Source organism: Serinus canaria, chromosome 4 (assembly GCF_022539315.1).
Source record: "Serinus canaria isolate serCan28SL12 chromosome 4, serCan2020, whole genome shotgun sequence".
Classification (NCBI taxonomy): domain Eukaryota; kingdom Metazoa; phylum Chordata; class Aves; order Passeriformes; family Fringillidae; genus Serinus; species Serinus canaria.
This window is the reverse complement of record NC_066317.1, coordinates 10,580,675-10,605,746: the sequence shown is the minus strand read 5'-3', so window position 1 is coordinate 10,605,746 and position 25,072 is coordinate 10,580,675. Positions and strand designations below refer to the sequence as shown.

General features: G+C 42.2%; 1 protein-coding gene across 4 annotated transcripts in view; it reads left to right on the top strand.

Moving 5' to 3' along the window:
• Nucleotides 1-14,029: 14,029 nt before the first annotated feature.
• Nucleotides 14,030-25,072, top strand: part of MAML3 (mastermind like transcriptional coactivator 3) — a 244,940-nt gene continuing 233,897 nt past the window's right edge. For all 4 annotated transcript variants that reach the window (XM_009097506.4, XM_018922435.3, XM_050973864.1 and 1 more), the window contains exon 1: nt 14,030-15,610. In XM_009097506.4, the coding sequence (XP_009095754.1) occupies nt 15,173-15,610 (438 nt within the window). In that variant the 5' untranslated portion in view covers nt 14,030-15,172. The remainder of the gene's footprint in view (nt 15,611-25,072) is intronic.

The following is a 25,072-nucleotide window of genomic DNA, read 5'->3' as shown; positions in this document are numbered from 1 at the left end:
AATCACCTCCAAAGTGACTCAATTACAACTTGTAATAAAACACCCAGTACTTTATACTGGCTTTGTCAGGGTGAAAGATATGTCTTCAGTTATGAGAGAGACTGGGGGCAGACAAAGGTGGGAATGGCAAAGATCATGGTCTAGAAGAAAGCTTCCTTACAGGAATTAAATATTGAGCTTAAATTAATCCCATTGTTGCCTAACTATAGATGACATTTTGGAGTTGTTCTTTTTTTTCTGAACATAAATGATAAAGAATAAAGTAAAGTAATAAAACACTTGGTATTTTTATCACCTAAATTTGGAGAGGCCTCATGTTTTCCACACCTGTAGCCTTGATGATTCTTTAGGCAGTTCTGCCAGTGATAAAAGGAATAACTCACCACTGTCAGAGAATTTGGCTGTTTCATCACTGACATGACACAGACTAATTCCATGGTGGTTGATGTCTAAAATACTTACGTAGTTTCCTCTTGTACATTTTGACTGAAGAGTGATAGCTCAGGCAATGAATTATTTGGCATCAGCCTCCAAGACAATCTGTTTTCTTGTTCTAAATCCTGCAGCAACCTTTCAGCCACCCATTTTTAAATAAGACTATAGTAGTTTAGTTTCTAATGTGCCTTGTGTATTTATTCAAAGGATGGTTAAATTAGGTTTGCTGCCATTCTTCTTTGTTTAATTTTTCTTTTTTTTGTAAAATTATGTTTCCTGAAGTGGTTTGGAGAAAATGAGAGGTGAACTGAAAGACTGTCTTTATTTTACAGCCTAGGAGTGTGACAGGGCGTTTCCTTCCCGGTGGTAGTGACACTGTCTCTTCCCAAGAGAAGACCACATTGTCCAAGAATCTAGAGCAGAAAAAATACACTAACACCAGCCTGACTCTAAAGTCTTGGACACACCCAAGAGGAAGGAAAACAATAAGTAAAAATTTTCTACAATTGAAAAATTAGATTGTGCAAGGAGGAAGGTGGTTGTACTGTAAAATTGGTAAACAACAGGTAGAATTATGCTGTGAAACTGTCAAGTTTTCATATTTGGATTTTTTTCAGTTCTATCCAGGTATTTGGATTAAAACTGCAGCAGTTTCCTTGCTCTAGATTTTCTAGAGTTTTATTTGGAGGATTCCCCACACAACAGGATGACTGAGGAGTGTTAAACACAATCTGAAGAGCTGCAAAGGTGATGGGTGCTTTGGACATCACTTTCTGAGTGTCTTTTACTCTTTTTAGTAAAGTAAACCAGTTAAATCATACAGAAATAGTTGCAGCTTATATTTCTATTAAGCCAATCAATCTCTTGTGTTTCTCTATCTTTTTCACTTTGGCTCTTAATTTTTAGACAAAGCAGTGACTGAAAAGTATAGGTGAGTTTTACAGTATTTACACCACAGTAATGCACAGGGCTCCAAGTTAGAATCTGTATCCTTTTAAGGCAGATGTTGTTTAACCAAATGTATGGATGCAGTTCCTTCTTGAAGGTATATATGAAAACCATCTGCATCAGGCATGTGTCTTGATTTGTGTCACCAGATGAAAGTGTCAGTCCCATTTAAACCTTGAAATGAAAGGGCATCATTGTGTGGTTGCTTTCAAAGAATTCTAGCAATACAAAGTTTAGTATTTGTCAAAGAAAATGAGAGTTATACATAAGGAGAAAAACTAATCACAAAGCATTTGTATGTACAGAGTCAAAAGACTCTCCACTGGCCTTACTGAGGTAGTTCAGTGAGTGTCATCTGGGTTAATTTTGTATGGGAGGTTCCTGTTAGTCACCCAAAGCAACTGAGAACAGGATTGACAGATGAGGGGTTGCCATTCTTCACTTTTCTCTCACTCTCATTTTAATCCTTTTCTAGTTTTTTCACTTTCATGTGTATTTTTAGGTTTTCATTTGTATTTTTTATTGTTCAGGTTAAGCTCCCTCATGAAAAAGAAGGACTTGCAGTCTTCTTCACTGTCATGGGAACAGAATGATTACTTTTTGATTCCAGGTAGCATCCTGGAATTCATGGCAACAGGTGGGGCAATGCTGATGGCCTTGGCAAACTGCAGGGCCTGTTTGAGATCCAGAACTGCCTGCTATACTCAGTGGCAGTCCTGAGAGCTCTTCTGGTGCAGAAGTAGAGTTCAGCAGCAGTCCATGGGTGTGCAAACTTCCCAGTCACAGTCATTTCCATGAGTGCTCTATTGGTGCCATGGTGGCTGCTACACTGTGCTTACAGTAGATCCCACCTTCTATTCCACTCTTCATTCTCTCCATTCAAGGGTTGAATGAAGGTCCAGACCTTCAGATCTGAATTTGCTGTTTTGTGATTCTGACATTCCACTTTATTGCTGTTTGATTTTTCAACCTGACAAAACCTCACTTTTATTTTCTGATTCGTTTTTGTTCTTTCTCTATAGTAAAATCTGCCAGTCATGGGAATCACATGAATGATTCTGTGGAGCCTGATCCAAGATTGCTGAACTTATTTTCATGCATGGCTAAATGCAGAATTGAACATCATGCTCCAGAAGTGAAAGGTTATTGATTTTAGATAATTTTAAAATAATGCCATAAGACTTGATACAGCTAATCTCAGTCTACTCTAATCCTGTTTTTTGTTGACTCTGCCCTTGTGAAGGCACTGCTTTCTGTCAGTGATTAAAAGGAGAGATTGGTTTTCAGTTCTGTGCTGATTCAGCACACCAAAGAATCAGTACATTAGCGAGGACTCTGAGAGAATTTTAAATATCGGTAGAGTACCAAAATTCTACTGTTACTATGTCTTGGAGGTGAAATTCCAATGTAATTACTGTACCAGGCAATGTGGGAGAGGTGACAGCTCTCTGAGTCATAAGAGAGAAAAATGGAGAAACCTTATATCCAGTTTTTGGCTAGTTAGTGTCACTTTTATAAAATTATGATGTGCAAAATATAGGCCTATAGAGCTAGTATACATTCTACTGGACTCTTCACTTGTTAACAAAATGACATTGACAGCTGAATAATAAATAATTCTGCCAATTCAGTCTCTTTGCACTTTATGGAATGATGCTCTATAATCATGAGGTCTCTTCCTGTTTTTTTTTTTTTTTTTTTTTTTTGTATCTGCACAAAGTTAGATGCTTTCATAAATACAATATGTAACTTAGCTAGTTTTGTTGGATCATGAAGTGCCCTTATGCACATAAAGCTCCCTAATCAGTACCTCCACCCAATGGTGTGACGCTGACATAGAAATTGAAGTAGTATGCCATTAAACACCAAGGAAACCCCACCAAAGAAACATTTTATTTTTTCTCAGCTGGCCAAGTGCCTAGCTGCACTTGGGACAATACTGGTAAAATGGGGTTAAGGGAGTAGCTGCTGAATATTCCAGCTTGAGATGACATGTGCCACAGAACTTGCCTTGATATCAAAATATTGCTAAAAAACTGGATGAGTAACTTAGATTAATAGGAGAAATGGGAGTCAGACAGGTGAAGTGGAAAATGAATGACTGTACATCTCAAGGACAAGAATTAAACAAAACCCAAATCTATACATAAAGGTATTGATGCTATACCGTGGAAAAGTTAAAAATGCTATTATTTATTTCCTGTTTTATTGTTTATGGACTATGTATTTCTGCAAAGATAGTGCTTTAATGGTTTTGGAAGTTAGTGCTGGATTTCTCTAGAACATGTCTCATGAGTCATGGGAACACTGATGAGCTCAAAGGCCCAACAAAATGAATGTTGTGTCTGTATCACCTTATTTAATCGGAATGCCTTGATGAGCTATCAAATACTAAACATGCTTAAAAAACAAGTCACCTTGAAATATCTGTTGCATGAAAATCATTCTATGTAACATTGATACAAGGCAAGTATTTGTTATAAATAGGTGAAAGAAGGACTAGAAATGAGGGTGTAAACACCTCACCTGGGCATGTTTACTACATAAAATCAACTGTAATTATAATAGCAATTAGAAAGCAATGTCCCCAGTAGTTTTGGGATCCTAATAAATAAAGGAGATACCAATATAGGTAGCAAAGTGAAATGAAGAATCACAGGTACTGTCTTTTGCCACTTCTCTCTTCTGTGGTTCATAAACGCTCTGCAAAGAGGAATGATGACACTCAGGAAGGTCTGAGAACCACATGCTAATAGATGCTAATTATTACCAGTGTATATTTCAGGCAAACTCAGGAATCAGAACAGATACACATGAACCCTCAATTATGTCTGGTTACATCCAGGAAAACCAGAAGTCCTTTTGCAGTTGTTTGTCAGTTTACCAGCCACTACTGCCCTATTTTATATACATATATATATATATATATATATATATATATATATATATATATATATATATATATAAATTCAAAAATTCACACAATTATGTATAACAAATGCATACACACATACATAAGCATATATATGTATATATACATATATAGCTTGCTGAACATTAAGATTGCTCTTTAGAATGACCTAACACCCTTGGATTCCATATATTTGGGGACAATAGAGGTCAAAATGCCCACTACTGTTGTGTTCATTTCAACATGGGGAATGATGTGAAAATGAGAAAGTTTACCAAGAACAGACAAAGAATCCACACAAGACAATTAAATCCATAAAGACAAGATGTAGACTACAGAAGAAGACCCAATAGGCAGCACAACTGAAGAACAAATCATAGACAAGCAATCATGGACAAAGAGCAAAAAAATAAAGAAGGTGTTCTTCCAAAAGCTAAAGACATATGCAAATGAAAAAAAAAAAAAAAAACAAAACCAAACAAACCAAAGTATCATAAACACTGATAGATATACTTCTATAACTATTATGAGTCTCCTAACTACTGAGAATAAAAAATTGGTCAATATTCAGGAAGGAAGAAATTGTCAGTGAGTCTGAAAATGACAAGAGTATAAACTGAACTCTCAGGGAGGGCAAAATCACTGGAGAGAAGCTGAACAATTTATATCCTTTGTTCACTGTGGAAGATGGGTTTGATAACCTTCACAGGATTCCAGGTGCCCACCAAGGCTGCTCTATCACAGCCCTCCTCATCTGGCCAGGGGAGAGAAAATATAACAAAAGGCTCATGAGTTAAGGATAGGGAGAGATCACTCACCCATTACCACCATGGGCAAAAACTCCTTCCTGTCTTTCTGCACTGACCTTGGTGTTTGCAGAATTGTTTCTCTCACATATATTCACTCCTCTCTGTGGCTGCAGTTGTACAGGGCTGGTGGTTTCCCTTTCCTAAATACATGAGCCCATAGGCGTTACCACCACCAGTGATGAGCTCACCCTTGGCCAGCAATGGGTCCATCTTGAAGCTGCTTATCATTGACTCCATCAGACATAGGGGAACCTTCTGGCAACTTGTTACAGAAGCCACCACTGTAGCCCTCCCCTTCTACCAAAACCTGGCCACACAAACCCAACACGAAGAAATCAGGGAAATTATCCTTCCAGAGTCCTTTTGGGGTATTCAGGGAACCTGGCAGAGATTTTCTCTAAAACTGAAATACCTGGAAGTGTAATGGTACAAAAGGCAGGTGAATGCAGATGAATCTCCAGGATCTGAAGAATTTACCCATTTACCCATCTAAGAAAACTCAAGGATGAAATATCTACTAAAAGCAGCATGTAACATGTCTTTTCACTGTTCCTCAGTACATCAAAATCAGGTGTCAAACGTGATGTCCATCATTAGGAAAGGTTCAAGGGTATCCAGCAACCTAAAACTGACATCTGTTCCAGGTGAATGGCTAGATATTGTAAGAGAGAGAATTAGTATCTACCTGAATAAATATTATCTTGTCAGTGAGAGTTAATAAAGCTCTCAGAGTTCTTCTAAAAGGGTCAGAGATATATAAATGAGAATCATCTGACTGGTAGAGTCAACTCAGGTTTTTAAAAGACATCTGACAGAATTTTTTAATTGATGTGTTTTAGGAAAATCAAGCAACAAAAAACTGTCACTGGCATAAGAAGGAAGTGGATGAGAATATGATTTAAAATATGGGAACATAGATAGATCATCACTGGGTGGAAGAAAATGGTCAGTTCTTGCACAGGAGGGGGAGCACAGGCAGAATTCCATACTATTCCCTATATTCTCAAATGTCCTGAAGAAAGGAGGTTATCAGCAAGGTGATAGAAGGTTATTCAAGACAGTTAGGATGAGGAAGACTGTGTAGCCTACAGAAAGATTAACTGTGGAAAAACCAAGGTGCAATTCAGTATAGATAATTGTAGAGTGGTACATTTGGGGAAGAATAATTCTATCTTCACATCTTGGATAATTTCTAAGCTGACACAAAGATCTTCAGGAACAACACCTTTGCATTATGATAGTTCCATGAAAATATCACTTAGCAGTAGTAATTAAAGAAAAAAAAAAAGTTGTGAATGATTAAGAAATAAATAGAGAATAGACCAGAAAGATTTGTTTTGTTCAAGTCTGTTCAAGTCCATATGCTACTGCAAAAATCCAAAGTTCTGGTCCATTTATCTGGGACAGGATACTTCAGAACTGAAATTATTTGGTGATGACCAAGGATGGTCAGAGGTATACTGTGATTGCCATTATAACATGCAAGAACCCATCCATTGAATATCCATTAAACTTATTTGGAAATACACATGACAGAGTGGGAAGGTAAGAAGGAGTTTGCAGAACTGAGAGGTCTGGAGAAAAGTGGAGGGGGATTGACTTTTTCCTGGCTCTTTTAATACAAGCTGGAAGGATATTGGAAGACAGTAAAATCTTCATTCAAAACAAACCAGAGGAACTAGTTCTTCAGACAGCCTATGTGGGACCTGTGGTGGTACTCCTCAAATGACTTTCTGGGTCAAGGAATTTGTAAAGAGGCAAGGAGAGACTGGAAAAAAACTTTGGAAGAGATGCTGTAGAGTCCACTGACTAGATAAATTACATAATCTGACTTGAAAATGTTTGAAGGCTGGGAGGAAGTATGTCCTTACACTGTTCTGTTTCTTCCTGAGAGTCCACTCCCATGGCTACTGTGGGAGACGGAGCACTGTGATAGATGAACCTGTGGTCTTAACCAGTAAGTTCATTTATAATCTTCTCATTGTACACCAAAGTCAGAATTAAATAAATGAAATTAATAACAGCTTAAATATATTTATGGCTTTCAAGGTCCCTAAGTAAATGTAATGCTATGAGAATTTAGGACCAGAAGGAACTTTAAGATCCTAATCCACCACTTTGTTCCATGGCAAAATCAATTACACTGGTGTCCTTAGTGACAAATTTGTCTTACCAGTTCCTAAAGCTTTCAATGATGGAGACTCTATGGCTTCATAAGTAATCCATGTAAATCTCACTATTCATACTATGAGAAGGATTTTTTCCCTGTCTAACTGGAATCTAATCAGCTGTTGTTTTCTGCAAACCCTTAGCTGCAAGCCTGAGCTAAGATTGGAGGTGTCCTAGACTTCTGAAGAATGTTTTCCAGTAACTTCCATGACTCTGGAAATAGCTTGAACACAGGCTTGGTTTTTAATGTAGCTCATAGTCACTTGGTTTTTAGTTTGGTTAACATGACCGAGCATGGTCAGGGATTATTTCTGTATCCTTTTATAGTTTTTCTTGTTATCTAATGTCTTATCTCTTTAGCATCTGGCTTTAGGTAAACTTTCCCTGAGCAGTACTTTCTAAACACAGTATGTTTGGAGTTAGCTGCAGCAAAACCAGTTGAAAGGTGTGTCTACAGAAAAAGTGGAACAAAAAGATTTCTTTTAAAATATCACTGAAAACCAGCATCTAGTATTTTCTTTCCTGGAAGGTCTAATTTTGGTTTTGTAATTCACTGTAATTCTGTAATTCTGGCCTGTAATTCACTGAGCTGTAGGTGTTTGAGATTAAATGTTTGAGCTTTCTTACATGATGCTACTCAGTTCAAGCAAACTCTGCTTCTTGCAAATGATCATTAATTGCATTCCCCATTCTCCAGGTACCTGATTTGACAACAGGGTTCTGCCTGGCATAAATGCTAGGCACCTACAGAGTCAACCGAAGTTGATGTGGGCTGCTCTTATAAAGCGTAGTGTGCTCAGAGTTGTGTAAGCCTTTACAAAAAATCAGCTCAATTGGGGCATTTTAGCAAAACCTCTTAAGCTTAATTTTCTTGTTCTCAGTCTCCACTCTCCAATGTAAGAGCATTGTCTTCTCACTTGCCATGAATTGTGAAATTCAGTTCGTTGGTACAAGTGAAACACTGGAGCAGGAGTGGTAGCCATTCTTAGGAGACAAATGTCTGTGAACAGGGTTTAAATTAATAAAAACCCATGAGGTGATATGAGGATCTAAAAGGGGGAAAAAAAGTGTTAAATATGCTCCTCACTGGTGAACACTGACGATTCTTTGTACAGAGTGAAACAAACATCCTGTGGAAAAACAGTGTGTCACGATGTATTTGAAGACTTTATTGTGCTGTGGATTGTGCAAATATTGCACAAGTGCTTTGATTTTGGTGATTTTAAACTCATTGCAAGGCTACAACCTCAGTGATGTACTTTCAATACAGGTTTGCAAAGGTATGTCATATAAAGGTTTAATTGTAAGTTGTAAAGTCTAGCAGTTTCAATGAAACAATGCTGTTGTCAGTCAGCATATTGGCCCAGGGAAGAAAATATTGTATTTCTCTTTCTTGAAGATGGAACTTACAAAAAATTACCACTATGGTAAATTACCCTTTATTCCTGGTTCCCTGTAATTTAAGAATTTGTAAAAGTGTTCCTATTTGAATGTTGAACTTGATTGGTTATGCCAAGGATTGCAGAAGAATTTTCAGTTTCCCCAAATGGAGGAGGACGAATGATAGTTTTCAGTACCTTCAGTCTGTCTTCTGGCTCAAAAAATTCAAAGTGATCATGTTCACACTGGAATTCTTATAAATGGCTGATATCTATACAGGAATTGCCTTGGAGAAAAAAAAAAAAAAAATCCCCTGACCGCTTCCTCATTACCAAAGCTGGGCATTTGATTTCAGTGGTAGGGGATTTTTTCCTTGTTGCTCTGTGAATTCAGGCTATTCATTTGAAATGAGGCAGTTATTACTGAGAAGCAGTGGGCTACTCAGTTTAAGAATGACTAAAGAAATTTATATTTCTTTATGTATATTTCTAGTGAAAGCTTCAAGGATTCTCCAGAATCTTCTCTCTGAGATTTTTCCTAGTGTCTTTTCTTCTCATTGTATCCTCTCCACTCCCCTGCCTCCCTCAGTTATTCTCTTGAGAACAGTGTGACAGATCAAAGGCTGAGATGGGGCCTATGCCTGGAGTGATGACTTTCCTTTCCCCTTCAGCCTCTCTGCTATCTGTCTCCATGGGTGTCTCCTACAGCTGTTAGCATCAGACCTAGACCTTCAAATTAACAGAAGAACATAACTGTGGCATATCAGAATTAATTCTCTGAATTCTTCCTAAATGAAGATGTATGGTAATAATACTAATCTGATAGGATAGTGTGTGAACAACAATGCCCATTTATGGCATTTACTTTTCTTCTTTTTGTTCTTATTATGGCATATCTGTTATCAGAATAGGAGGGAACAAGTCCACATTTTGCATTTCTTCCCCATCTTTTTCCAGCCCTCATTCAGCAGAGTACTTAGGTGTGTGTGTATCTCAATCCATTTGACTGTCCTTTTATAATAAATGCCGAATTGGGGCTTTCAGTGTTGGTCACAACTGGAAAGATTTTGTAAAAATTCTGATTTGGATTCCCCATTTTCTACAACTTGACATGTACAAGCTGGAAAATGTGTCTTGAGGGTGTTTTGGTTTTGTTTGTATTTTCACAGAGTGATCACTCCAGTTCCTGCAGTGCCTCTGAATCTGCCTTTTGCAATTTGAACTTGCTTTCTTTGTTGCTTCCCCTTCCTCCCTTTATTGTTTTGTTCTTATGTTCCTCTGAAGCTTTGATGATTTTTTCCTTAACTATTTAGTGCAACTTTTTTTTGCTCCAGACTCAGTTCATCCCTTGAAGAATCCCTATAGTTCTGGATGTTCTAACAGCCATTGCTTTTGCCCACCCCAGCTGTCATGAGAATTTTTGCCATGCTGTAGTGGGATTTCACAGATATATTCATTCATGGAGGTTGTGGGGTTTAAGATTTCAATGGACCCTCAATGTACGGCTTTGTTTTTACTGTTCTCCAAATGAAATTGTTATTATTATTCTTGTTTTGGCCATGGATGCATTAGGCAACATGCACTTCAGTAGCTTGTGGTAGCAACAGAAGCACATTTGATTTGCTGTTAGGTAGCACTGTGTCCAAGAGAACCTTCAGCGGAAATCCTCTGAAATCCTTTTCAGTATTTAAGAAAGCTGCTCCTTGCAGATCCAAGAAGTTCAAAGTTACTCAGTGAACACACTGTGTGGTCGCCTCTAGGTTTGCTTTCCAGCAGATGCCCATTTCACCATGTCATCCACAGATTTAGACATAAACCATTTAATTATAGTAGGAGCTTTCAGAAAGGTTTCTGCCCAGGTGGCCACTCTGAAGGTTAATCTCTTGATGGCTTGGATGGTTTGAAACTTGCTGTCACAATGACTGGAGTTTCCAACCTGAATGGCAGTGCCAGGAACTAAAGTGTGGTTTATAATAGAGTGGGACTCCCATTTGTCCTCACAGTGGTATTTTTCATGTTGCCCATCGACTGAATAACTCTCTAGCTCAGTTGACCAACTGCAGTTACTCTGCAAAGACATATTTTATGTATTTTTATGGAGTCTCTCCCACTAATGTGACTAGCTAGATTATCTGTAAGGCTGTGCTTGTTCTGAAACCACTATTGATTAAATGCTGAGATGAATTTTTTTTTTAGAAACTGTCATTGGAACATGCTTAGACTGCACTTGCTGTCAGCTTAACAGTCATGTTTCTGTGTCTTCCTCTAAATTTCTCTCCCAGCTGGGCTCTTTCATATCTTAGCATTAAAATAGTTCCTTCCTAATTAGACAGATCTCTGTCATGATAATCATCTTGAGAACGTATGCTGTATTTTCATACTGTGTATCTTTTCACAGATCAGGCCTGTTTTATCATTTTTCAAAATCGTAACTCACTGAACAGATCTCTCACCAAGCAATCATCTCCTGTAGCTGGTAATTAGTGTCCTGTCAGCTGATACCAGTAGGCATTACTGTTCATCTGCTGCCATCAGCAAGTTCATCTTAGATCATTTAGAATTCTGATAGATTTGATTCTTTTCAAATTCCAGTTGTGAAGATGGTATTCCAAAGCTGATGTGCAAACAGGGGAAAAAAAAGGTTGTAGAGCAAAAAACCACATTTGTGTGTGCAAAGGGAATTTCTACAGAAGAGGTGTTTGTTTGCAAGTCCATGGACACAAAAGTAAGAGCACGCATAATCATGAGTGAGTCTGTGATTATGTCTGACTACAGATCAGAGTTGTTTGGTTAAGGCTGTGAAGAACATCTGTTTTAATGACAATAATCAGTAGTTAGAACAAAATGAGATCTCTCTATTTCTTGTATTGCTCAGGCTATAATACAAGGAATTTGTTTCCTGTTTTTATTTTTTCAGTCTTAGAGGCTTAGCAGAAGTGTTGTCCTTCTCAAAAATTGGATTTAAATAGTTCACTAAATAGCTCATTTTACTTTAGCTTTTTAGAAGCTGGTAATTGTTTATGTAAGTGTCCTTAAAATAAATGATGCAAAAATGAACTGTGAAATCTTATCTCTATTATGCTATTTTACAATTGCCACTCAATACTTGGCCTTAAAAGAAAAACCTTCCATCAGAAGAAAATTTTTAGTTAGCTCTTAGGTGCTGGAAGACAGGTGTAAAATAACAGAGGACAACTGTCATTTTTTAATGAAATGAAAATTCTGATTCTATTGATTGTGTTTAGATATAGGAAGGAGTGCCTTATCTTATAAATGATTGTTCTGTAGAATAATACAAGAATCACCACTGTGCTGTTAAAATGACTGGGGAACTAAATATATATTTGTTCAGCTTTGCTTTAACCTCAGCCAATAAAAAAATATCTTTCATTCAGAATCAAATGGATTTTTAATGTATTCAGATGGAAGAGTTTTGTGTTTTGTTTCTTTCTTCCTTTCTTTGCTTGGTTGGGATTTTATTTCTACAAAACTGGTGATCTATTTGTTTGCACAACTTTTAACACTAAGCACCAGTTATTCCAAAACTTCTTTTACTCAAATCATCCCCCTTGGGCTGTGCAGCCTGGCAGAACCAAAGTACTTAGCTGAGAGATAAGAAATTCCTACATTTTACTAGGCTGAAATTAAATTCTATAGCAATGCAACTTATACTTAAAAATTATCATGTTGACAACTGCCAAAGTAATATACTGGAAGTTAAGGTGCGTCTGTGTGACTTCATAGAGATTGAAAAATGCTATTAATTGCAGTCGTAGGAAAAGAAGACAACTTCTGTAAAATGCACCGAAAAAGCAGTCTGTAAGAAGACCACTGCTTTTTACATGTATTTCTGACCCTGTGGGTGTAACAATCCCTTCAGTTTTTGAACTCGAGTGCTGCCCAGCACTCTGCGGAGCCAGGCTGCAGCACACGAGCTGCGGGCTGCAGGGGGCACTGCTGAGGAATCCAAAAAGTACTCGCTCTAAGTTAAACGTACTTCACAGCCCTCTCCCTCCCTGGCCTGATTACAGTTTCCATGTCAATTTTAAATTGTTGCTACTACTACTACTACTATTATTATTATTATTATTATTATTATTATTATTATTATTATTATTATTATTATTATTATTATTATTATTATTATTACTCCTGAAATTCATTGCCCCCCCCTTCTTTTTTCCTCTTCTTTCTGTTCTTACATTGAATCTTAACTATTCAATTCAGTAGTTACTAGAGAAATTACAACACATCCCCCTGTCTCCAAATTAAGAGAGATACAAATCTCTATAATTGACTCAGGACTGCAGTTTCCCCATGTTCTTACGCTGCTTCTGAGCAGAGCTGTAATTTCCCCGTGCTGGTACTGTGATAACGTAGTAATCAATGATCATGAAGAACTTCAAGTAAATTCACTGTGGTTCTCAAACTGATACTACAGAAAAGTTTTCTTTTCTGGGGGGAAGATGTGTCTGTTAATCCCAACGTAGGGACGATACGATTGCTATTTTTATTTGTCCACTATTATGTTCCACCTCAACATTGTCAGGAATTGTGGCAATAGGCATGAAATCAACCCCAAATTTCATACTGCTGGGCACTTAAATAAGACAAAGACTGCTCTTTGTCACTGTATCTTAGAAATAGTATCCTATGCTAATCTGCAATGGCAAAAATGAAGATGGTTTAAATCAGATTACATTACCAATGCATGAGTTCCCAATTTTCATTATATCAGCTGCATGTTAGAGAACATGCAGGGTGTCTCTCTGAGATAATTCCGCTCTATAGAGATGTATTAAAAAAATTGGAAGCGCATTTCTCACAGGGTTAGATAGAAAATAACACTCAATGACAATTGTGGGCGCAATAGCTTTGTCTGCAGAATGGTTTAAAACTAGATTCCCGGGATGTTATACTTGATCCATTAATCACCAGCGCTCTATATGGAGGCAGCCACAGTTCGCTCGGACAAATGTTGCTGCCCGACGTGTCATGTTTCTTCTGTTGTTTAAAATAGAAAGTTCAGCCTCGTGCCGGGGAGGCGCAGGGCTCCGCGCTCCGCTCCCATTCATTATGCAACAGTTGACACAGAAGGGAAAGGCGGCACACGCCGCTGGGCCGCGGGCTCCGGCCGCCCGCCCGCCCGCCGGGCCCCCGCCTGCGCCCCCCGGCGTCCGCCCGCGGCCCGGCCCCGCCGCTGCCCTCGCCGCGGTCCCGAGCGCGGGCACGGCTCTCGCTGCGGCTGCCGTCGGGCCCCGAGTGCCGGCCGGGAGGCACCGCCCGCCCCCGCGGTGCGGGGAGGCCGCGGGGCCGGCAGGTGTCGGGCCTCGCTCGCTGCCACCCGCCCCACGCCGCCGCCGCCGCCGCCGGGCGTGAGCGCTACGGGGGAAGCGCCATGTCCGCTCCTGCTGGGCGACGTCCGTGCCGGGTTTTGCACCTTGTCCCCGGGCCTGCCTCACGGCCCAGAGGAGCCGCCGCTGCCGCCGCCGCCGCCGCCGCTGCTGCTGCGGTGTTTACTGAGCGCTCCTGTCCTGATATCACTCCGCTGGCATGGAGGAGGAGGAGGTGGAGGAGGAGAGCATTTGATCATTGTGATGGTGGCAGGAGGAGCAGCAGCCAGCACGACAGAGCAAAGCGCTAGGCTGTATCAGCTCAGCGTTTGGCAGAGACTTCAGAGCGCTACTTTTTTTTTTTTTTTTTTCTTTTTCTTTTTTTTCCCTCTCCAGCTCGGTCCGGATTGTTCATGTGTTTACTTCCCCCAGCCCGAGGATTTGCTATTTAGGTTCCTGTTGAAATGCAACTGAGCAGCCAAAGTACTTTGCGAACATGGTGCGGCATAAACACCAAAACTTTTTTCTAGAAGGAAAATACAATAAGCAAGCGGCTTTGCCTGTCTTTTGATGCCGTGGAGTGCGAGTGAGTGTGCCGTGTGTACCCAGCGTGTGCCTGTGCTTGGATGTGTGTGTGCGAACGTGCGTGTGAACGGGTGTGTATGTGTGTGCATGTGGAGGGGTGCGTGTTTCTCCTTATCCATGGGGAGAGAAGGCTTTTGGCAAAATCTCCGGAAATCTCATGGAATCTGTTTTGAAATAATGGATTATAAAAAAAAAAGAGGAGGAAAGGAACTGGTCTGATATCTCCTGGAGTTTGCTAACCCGAACTGCTGCTGCTTAGTTTGTTGTGCTTTTTGTGTGTGTGTGTGTGTGTGTGTGTGTGTGTGTGTGTGTGTGTGTGTGTGTATGTTGGTTGTGTTGCTGGCGATAACCTTTTAGCACCTTCTCTATTTCCCTCCCCCCTTCCCTCTCTCTTTTTAATGTTTTGGAGCTTCTCGAGAGGGATTGGCTGGGGGAAAAGAGAAACATTTGCTTGGGATCGCTGTTTCCCTGATACATGATGGTGCCCCTTTTCCCCCCCCTCCCCGGTTCTCTAAAAAGTATCCCATCAGGACCCCAGAGGAGACTGTATGTGTGAAGTGTAGGATAAGAAGTTCTTCCAAAATAGTGTGCACGGGGACGAGGATGGGGGATTTTGCAGCCCCCGCTGCCGCCGCGAATGGCAGCAGTATTTGCATCAACAATAACCTGAAGAGCAGCCTCAGCGGGGCCGGTATCGGGGTTAACAGCACTCCCCACGGCCCTCCTGCCGCCGCTCCCGGTAACAATAACGCCGGTAGTGGCGGCATTCCCAAGCACAGCACGGTGGTGGAGCGGCTGAGGCAGCGCATCGAGGGCTGCCGGCGGCACCATGTCAACTGCGAGAGCAGGTACCAGCAAGCCCAGGCGGAGCAGCTGGAGCTGGAGCGCAGGGACACTGTGAGCCTCTACCAGCGGACCCTGGAGCAGAGGGCCAAGAAAACGGGCACCGGCGGCAGCAGCAGCAAGCAACAGCACCAGAACAAACAGCAGCAAGATGCTGAGCCCGCCACGGCGGAGCAGAGGAACCACACGCTGATCATGGTAAGGGGATGCGGGCCGGGGGGCGCAGGGGTGGCCGTCCACTCCGTGTCGCTCGCCGGGATGAGCTGGAGGTCGGCCCCGTAGCTTGTCAAGGGGGAACGGGGCTCGACTCAACTTTGGCAGGGTCTCTGACGGGACGCTTCGCAACTTCTCACGGGCTGGCGTGGAGGGAGCGGACAGATTTCCCCCCCCCCCCGTCCCCTTCTGGGGAAGAGTAGAACTACTTTGGGGTAAGGGGGAAGGAGCGGTGCCAGGCGTGCGCCTTGCCGGGAGCCGGGGGATGGTTTTGTGTGTATGCGTTCGTGTTTCGCCACGGCTTCTCCGTGCTGGGGGCTGGCCGCCTTTAAATCCCGCCGCGGAGGAAGGTGGAAAGGTGACTCCGCAGGCTGGGCTGGCGGCTGAAGGAAAAGTTGGGCAGGTTTCTCGCTTGGGCTGCCCCGGTGTACAGCAGCCCGGCTCCCCACGCGAGCTGAATCGCTTCCCAAAGTTTTCTTGGGATTTAAAGAGCTTAGCGAGGAGCGGAGGGGGGGAAGGGGGCGGGGGCTAAGCCGGTAGAAGCGTAGCGGCAAGTAGGAAGCGGAGTTTCCCACTCCCAGGCTGCACCGATGAATAATAAGAGGTGTGGGGGGAGCCGGGCCCTGCGCTCGTTAGAGCCTTATTTATAGCTGGTCGCGGCCGCCAGCGGTTCTGGTGGGGATGCTGCTGGTGTTTGTCCCGGCCGACGGGGGCAGACGGGCGGCTCTGCCGCGGGGGACACGCGTGTGTGTCCTGACGTGTCCCCGCGTCGGGGCGGGGGTGCCCGGCGCTCAGGGGCGGGCACCGGGCAGCTGGGTGCTCGCCGTCTGCCGGGCGCACAATGGGCAGTGGAGAGCGGCGGGGAGGAGGGGAGGTGCGATGGCAGCGTGTGGTTTACAAGCTTCGCCGTCCCTCCCTCTCGCCTCCCTCCGCTGCGCGGGGAGGCGCGGCCGTGCGGGAGGGTCCGGCAGGGCGGCAGCTGCTGCCGGCCTCCGGGGGAGGTCTCTGTGACAAAGCGGAGGGTTGGCGGTCCTCCCTCTCGCCCTCCCCCCCCTCCGTGCGCGAGAGGAGGGAGTCTTGTGTTTCTCCGGGGCCGCACCGAGCCTGCCCAGCCCCGGCCGCAAGTGCCGGTTCGGTGCCGGGCAGCTCTTCCCCGGCGGGCAGCACCCTTCCCGCTGCCCTGTCGGGCGCTTTGCCTGTCCCCAGCCCCGCTTCCTCACGGTGGGCTAGCTGGAGGTGGGGATCGCTTCGCCAGCGGCAGACAAAAGCTCAGCGCCGAGTGCAGCCTCCGCCTCCTGGCCTCGGGAGTGCAGCTCGGCTCCCGGCTGCTCGGCGCATCTCCCGGCGAGGCCAGCAGGGAGGCGGGGATGCCGAGGGAGCGGTGCCGGGTGGAGCGCGAGCAGGAGCCGTACAAAGCGGCGGGGGTGGTGGAATGCGTGCGTGTGCCCTTCGCAAACAGGAAGTAGAACGACCTCACTGACATCTTGTTGCTTTCCTGATGTTACCAGCGAGGCATAGCCACGTTTCTTTTCCTTCTGGCGCTCTTCCTCAGGAGCGATGCTTTTAAATTCACGCTGCACCACCGCTCTTAGCCTCGGCTTACACCTACTCCCGGGGCAGCAACAGAGTCACTCCTAGACCCCGTGAGCAGGGATCATCTTTTCGTCAGCCCAGCCGTCCTCAAATCGCTTTTCACACCTCGTGTGTTTTTCCACAAGAAAAGGGAAAGGGACTGGAGGCTTAGGAGACATTCTCTGAATGACTTCTCTCCAGGGCAGCGTTGTGGTGCGCTGTGTCCCCATCCAGCTCCAGAGCAGTTCGGGTGCTTTTGGGCCTGGGCTAGCAGTGGGTTGTCCTTTCCCCTTATTCCCAAGCCCCTGTGCTGAAGCATTAAAGCCAGGATTTTTAGACAAGCAGGTAATTGGTCTTCCCGTGAAGATGTGGGACAGAAAGCCAGAGCTCTAATGTGAAAGTTGTAGAAGCCAGAGCTCTAATGTGAAAGTTGTAGAAAGGAAAAAGTTGAAGGAGGAAGGGCAGTTTCAGCTCTCGCTGTTACTAGATCCTTTCTGGCTGGGGTCTTTGAAGAGCTGAGAGTCGCCTAATTAAGAGGTAGCTTGCTATGAAATTCATCGTAACTCAATTCCTGTGCTATGGGTCATCATGTTATTTGAATATACTCAATGTGCCCCTATGCTTTTAATCTTAAAACATGAATTCTTCTGCCTCATTACAAAAAAGACCCATTTCCGTTTTTTTTTTAAATACACAAATGTTGTCAAAAATCTGCTTTGCCACATCATCTGCTTTGTTTCACTTGTAAAGTGTTATGATTTTTGACTAATGTCTAAGAACACTGCGGAGCACCCATGGGAACATGAAAGCAGTACGTAAATCCCAAGAAATTACTCTTTTTAAAGCAGTTGAAAATTGTTGTCTCTCAGACATTTATGTTTCTTGCAGTAAAACCAAATGCAAACTCCCAAACTTCTTAATTTCTAGCAATCATAACAGTGTGGTAAGTTTAACTATTTATGTGCATCATAATTTTTATTTAACAAAATAATTCAACCTAATTTTTTTTTTTTTACATGAGGAAAAAGTTAAGCACATTTAGGTGTTTTCTCCCTTTCTTTGTTCTCTGGGAAACTCCAGTGGAGAGCTTTGCAGTGGAACAGTCTGCTGAGAATCTGCTACTGCTTTACTCTTCTTTTTACACAAAAATCATTATTAGATTTTTCATATTATTAAACTGCATGATTTGGAAAAGAAGCTGAATTAAATGACAACAACCACAATGAGGCCAGCAAGAAATGCTTTTTCTAATTATTTTTTTAATCAAAGAAAATTAAAGGAAAATATAATCTGTGTCTGTGAATGTGTCCTCCAAACTGAGAGATACTGAGAAGGGAGGAGAGATGTGCTTAATCCAGGCAGCAAGTCACCCAACAAACCCTCCCAGAAGCTGGTACTGACACTTGCTGAGTGTCCTTCAGCAAGCTGGGTAAAAAACCCAAAGATATCTTTAGAAGACAATTATTTAAAGACATGCACTCTGATTTTCTTCACTGGCTGGAGTACAAGTTTGTGCAGTGATTCTTGTAACCTCCCCCACAATTTGCACCCTCCCTCCCAGAGTTCATGGGAGGCACTGTGCAGTTTCCAGTGTTTAGGATTCTGTGTCAACTGACAAGAGGTTATCAATGGAAGCCTTTTGTCAAAATGCAGTGGGGGAGCATAGGCTTGGCTGTATTTCATGAGTTGCTGATCTACCCTGAATTTGCATCTTGTTGTAGAGAAAGTTTTCACTTGCTGAATTTTGAAATACCTGGATTTATAACTACTTCAGCCTCTTCTGTTGAGGAGAACAGTTGGTTACAAAACTGGTTTGCTCATACACAGGCATAGACTAGGATGTGCACAGAAATTAAAATAGTTTATAAATGTCTTTGTGGACCTTTCCCCCTTCCCTAGTTCAACCTGGCAAAAACCAAAGTTGTTTTCTGCGATTTTGAGTTGGATTATTAAAATGCTTTGCCAGCCTGATGTTCAGAGGAAGTATTGGGAAAATTTGCAATTCATCCAAAACTCTGCTGTTCATCTTTGGATCGGTTCCAGGAAATATCAACACATTATATCAGTTCTTTGGTTCTTTGTGAGCTAATCTGCTTTCTTGTTTCCTTATTTCAGTGCAAAAGTCTTCTTGGCTCTGCATCCATGTTATGTGTGGGGTTCAGAGGTTGTAGGTGTGTGTATACACATACATTATATATAGAATAAATAACGTATTTTGTATATAATAGCCAAATACATAATAATAACTGCAAATTACATCACCTCTTTTTCTTATCCCTGTGACTGTTGTTCTTACCGTGCATTCTTTGTCCAGTTACATGTGTAATTATCACACTGGTCTTCTAGTACACATTTATTTGCATCTGAGCTCTCTTGTGAACTATAAAGAGGCTGGAGCTACTTTTCCCTATTTTAAGGCCCTTCAAGACTTTTTTTTTTTTAATTTAGCACTGTTGTGTGTTTGATAGCCACTGTCTTACTCTCTGTTTCTAACTCTAAGTTAGTCTTTCAGTACTTAGGAAATTGTGTTCTAAACACCTAAACTTAAAATGTTATTTAGATCAGAGAAACTAGTGACAGAAGTCAAATAACCTATTAGATCATCTTTTCTGTTCCCCTGCTGAAGTATACTGTGCCAATTCAGAATTAGTTAAAGTCAGAGAAAACACAGCTGGAAACATACAGTATTTTCCAGTCCTGCTCTTTACCCATTCTGGGCTAAGGCACTGCCTTCCAGAAGTTAGTGATCACAATGCACTTCCACCTGAGGGAAGGGAAATGGGCAGGCCACTCCTTTCAGCTTTCTCTGTATAGGGACAGTATGACATGTCCAGAATTATAGAAATCTGGTTATATGTCTTCCTTGTTGGTAGATATTCCACCACAGAAAAGTAGATGCTTCCTCCACCTGAGTCTCCTATTTTTGTTGAAAAACATATCCAGAGTGAAAAGTGGAACATCTTCATTTGTCTTAGTGATTCATGGATAATGCCAGTACTGGAACTGAGTGCCACAGAATGTTGTCAGGCTTGTGAGGAGTTTGTTAAAGCTTACACCTGCTGTATTTAATATGTACTTGTGCATATGTTCACAAACCTGAGCACATTTCTTGTGTTCTTTCTTGTGTAGTGTTGCTATTCAACCGAATTTACAGGTGCTTAGGGGTTCATCGCTCACACTATAGGAAAAGTCTAAATCTCTGGCATTGCAAAGATGAAAAAAGAAGATAATTTTTTAGATGTTTTATTTTCCACAAGAGGTCAAATACTTGTAGCCCTAACTCATGCCTGATGACTAAATAGGATTAAGCATCTCTTCAGTTAATAAGCTATGTCTGGTCTTGCTCACACAGGGGTAAAGTCAGTAGTAAATACACAACAGCGAAGATACCAAAATTAAATCCCAGGCCAGCAATGCTCCTTCTCTTTCGTAAGCATCATAGAAGGAGTCATTGTGTAACCCTTTTTATTTTCCTTTTCCTATAAGGGTGGATCTCTGTGTCTTTCTTACTCCACAGGCCTCTCCCATTTGTTTTCTCCTTTTCATACCAACTCGGGCTGGATGCGCCTGTGTGATTACTGTCCTTAGGACAAGGAGTTTTTGTGCTGACCTCCTTTTGCAGCTAGTCAGCACAATAGGTTTCAGTTTAGCAAACTGAAAGGAATGAAGAGACTCTTCACTTCAAGCACTGCTAGCCTCCGATGACCTTTAATGCTCTGATGGAAAGTGTGTCCCTTTCAAAGACAGTGGCTCGGGTTATTACAAGACATAGCTGGAGCAGGGCAAGTTGTATTTTGACATAGGGAATCCAGTGGTAGTGAAATCTCAGCTCAAGTTGACCAAACAGAATGAGTTGAAAGTCCTGCAGTGAAATTCTAGGCATTGTTAAGTTCAGGAAGAGCAGCTTTGTCTGGAACACATCAAAAACTCGTTCTGCTAACGCAGCGTCAAAAACATTAACGTGTGATTGTGTTAGGACAATTGGTTGCATTTAGATTAACCTCAATTTACAGTAACTTGACCTAAAGCTGAAGGCTTCACAAATGGCCTCAGCTGGTGTAACCTGAGCTGCCAGCGCTGAGGAAGTCTCCTCTTTCCTGCTCCTGCCGGGGCTGTGTTCGCTGCCTTTGCTAAGGGCGGCTCTTGCTCGCGCGGCCCCGCGGGTTCACCGAGCAGGTAGCGAGGCAGACACGCTCCTTCCTTTTCCTCGGGTTACTTTTTAGCTGGATCAGAGCCATCATTTGTTTGGCTGTCCCTCCCGCGGGTAGCACAGTCTTACAACATCTTAATCCTCTTGTGAAATCCAACCCTCATCCCAGGATAAACATCTGGGACCTCTTAGTTCAAACATGCTTACCTGGTAGCATGCATTGAACCTCAGCCGAGTTACACCCGGTGTCAGTGCACCACTCTGCTCCTGAGCACAGCCACTGAAACAGGGGCAGCTGGAGGGAGCAAAGGAGTCATGGCTCGTTTTTATTTAAACACTTGCATGTATAAGACATTTGGTTGCATATCACTCCAATATGTATAATTCATGTGAGAGATGTGCTTGAATTAGCAGAGGTTTAAGAGCAGGCCTGACAGCCAGTAGCTGCTGGCTGGAATCCTTCAAGACTGCTGTTTTGTGAATTGAGATGTGAGGTACAGCCTCTGACTGGAGTTATGAACCTGTGGTCAGTTTTGCAGTCTGGGGTCTCACAGGCTGTTCAGATAAGCAGCATGCTTGTACATTCAGTGGGAATTTGGGAGCCTTAATAATTTGAAATATATATTTTCCTAGTTTGTCTAAGCTGGTGAATCACAAAATCTCATAACTTTGATTGCTCTTTTGCTTCCCTCTCACTTATTTTAGTTTCCTGATGTTTGCAGCTCAAAAGTCCTACAAACTGCTCCTGTTTGCTTTCTGAATACTTGAAACTCAGTTTCATGGGGCTAAAGAGAAAATGTCTTTTTAAACTTGCAGTAGTTAATAATATTGCAGCTGCTGAAATTCTGAGCTTACAGGAAGAGCTGCCTTCTTTCAAGACTTCCCTCTTTCAGACTGATTTTGTTTGCCTCCACACACAATTAAAATTGGTAAGGAGATAAGAATAATTCAATGTTCAGTTGACCTGAGAGAAGTGCGTCTACCCATACGGACTTTGCATTTTCTAGAAGTTGGTGAAAATGCTAAAGGTAATGCTTCAGTGCTGTTGGTAGCACAGATGATGTATTGCTGTTTGCTTGCTGTCAGTTCTTCACAACCACAGCACACAGAGAGCAGGAAAGAGGTTTGAATTTATGGCTTTCAGAATAACTAAGGGAATAAACCAAAAGATCAACAGGTCAAGGATTTCTTTTTCCTTTTTCTTATGACTTTCTGTAAGGTTTTCATATAGGGCTCTGTAGTGTTCTACAAGTTCTCAGCTCTCATCACCTCAAGCTTCGTGGAGTTGTGCTTTCACTGATGGAAGGCAGGGCTGTGCCTCTTCCCCCCTCTTGTCTTCACTTCTCCGTCTCCTCCCTACATTCCTTTTACTGTGTGCCATGCAGTAACACTTCAGGTTTAATGGAACAAATCAACTTCATTTTCCTCTGCTCTTCAGATTCAGGGGAACAATTGTTCAGTGCTGCAGTGAAGGTGTAGTTTTTTCTGCATCATCTTTATGATGCTTGTGAAAATCTTGGGCCAATTCAGAAAGTCCTTGGATATTGGGTACCTTGGAAAAGAGCAGAGAATTGGTTTTTAGCCTTACTCTGACCCTGGGCAGCATCACAACCAAGAAGCCAATATGCCTATATATGTGTGTTTGTGCCTGTACTTACACACTGGTTTTTAACTGTACTCCAAGGCAAAGTGAAAAGATTTATGATCAGTTTTGATGGTGAAAGGGGATGTAATAGTCCAACAAGTTTAAGAATCACTGGTACATATCACCCATTTTCTATATTTGCATCCTCTTTCTCTTTCCTTGAGCTCATATCTAATCTTCTGTGGTGTTTTGGCACTTCTGCATTGTGTTTCATCTAAAGGAGGAAGGGAGGTGGCTATGGCAAATGAAATTGTAGAAGAGTTCTGGAAAGTATAGGAGTTTTTTAATCATTTAAGATAATTCCTTACATTAAGGAGGACAGATCAGCACTTTGCCAAAAAAGAAATGGTTGCGTTCCCTACCTATTCTGTTATTCTGTTTAGAATATTGTATTTGAGACTCTCTAGCACCTGCAGAAATGACTTTCAATCTGACTGCCTTACCTCACACTAGTTGCCTTTGGACTGCTAAATGGATTGTTCCATTTCAGTTGTGATCTGTGCTGCTGTTCCTTTTTGTCTTCAGAGCTGGTGGCTGTTTTTCTGATTTCTCTGGATTGCGTTCCAGTGCATGACTGAGGCAGCAGAGGGAAAGCTGCTATTGACAGTAAATAACCAATTTTAACAATATTTTTGGCAAGCAGTGTTGCTAGTCATTGTACATCTTTTTAGTTGTCATCAAAGCAGGTAATGTAGCTTTGAAGGGTTTAGTGGGCTGTAGATTTCTGTAACTGAATGAGGGTAAGGTGTTTGAAACTGACTGAAGTGTTCTGGTGTGTAATCCATGTCTGAATATGAAGCAGTGGTTTGAATTAATCTGTAGGCCCTTCTATTATTGCATGTTTCTGGGCTGAGCTTGCAGTCTTTGCCTTCCAGTAAAAGTGGAGATATGATGCTGAGGTTGCAGTGCTCTCTCTTCCCCCCTGTCCCCTCCCTAATTTATGCCAGATAGTTTGTACACTGAAAGCTTTAAAGGCTGGATTGCTGTAATTTTGAAAATTTACCTGAGAGAATTTGACTTTACATTTTTTTCACCCCATAGGATTTTCCTGGAGCTTATTTTTTCTAATCCATTTTAATATGTATTCTACATCATGTAAAACAAACAAACAAACAAATAAAAATTCCCACTTATTTTCTCTCCTCCTACATTTCATTTACAACAAAACCACTTTATGATCACAGTAAGGTTTGCTACCCTTCTCTGTAACACTTTTGCTGTGGAAATTGTCAGCAGTGAATAGGGGGAATGAAGAATTGTGAATGTAGAACAGAAAAACCAAAATTAATTTTGACTATTTTTGAAAATTTCACCTTTCATTGTGATAAAGTGTCCATTTACTTACAGCCTGACAGGGGTTCTGGGAAGTTAGGCATGGGCTATATTCTTTTCCACTTAATGGTGTCTTCACATGGTACTGCCTTGGGGTTAATTAGATGAAGGAGCTGAAACAAATGAATGTTCTGCTGCCATGAAACAGGGTGGTCTCCGGCTGCAGACCTACACCTATCCAGTCTGCCCTTGGTACCAATGTGGGAGGGCAATGAGCTGTCTGGGAGGAAAACAGTGGGGTTTTTATGTGTAAGGTGAGGGTACCCAGTGCCCTCCTGGGGAAGATGGACTAGAGGAAAGGGGAGGCAGAAGGTCCCATGAAGTTTGCTTTAAACTTCAGTGATCAAGTTGGTCAGCAATTCAGAATATCTCCTGTAATTTTGCATCTGCTGTCCTTTACAGCTCTTCAAAGACAGCAGTTTTACTCCCAGGATTCATGCTTGGAGATCCAGCTATGCTTTTCTATGGACCAACCAGTTCTAGATAGTAGGAAAAGCTTCTTTGCTGAAATGGTGTTCAGGCGTTGGATCACACTGCCCAGGGGAGTGTTGGAGTTGATATCCCTTGAGATATTTAAGAAATGTAGCTGTGGCACTTAAGGACCTGGTTTAGTGATGGGCTTGGCCATGCTGGCTTAATGGTTGGATTGATGATCTTAAGGGGCCTTTCCAACCCTCCAGCTGAAAGCCTGGTAGTTGAGGTGCATGGCTGGAGTTAATTTGGGAGGGAAATACTTGTACAGTTTATG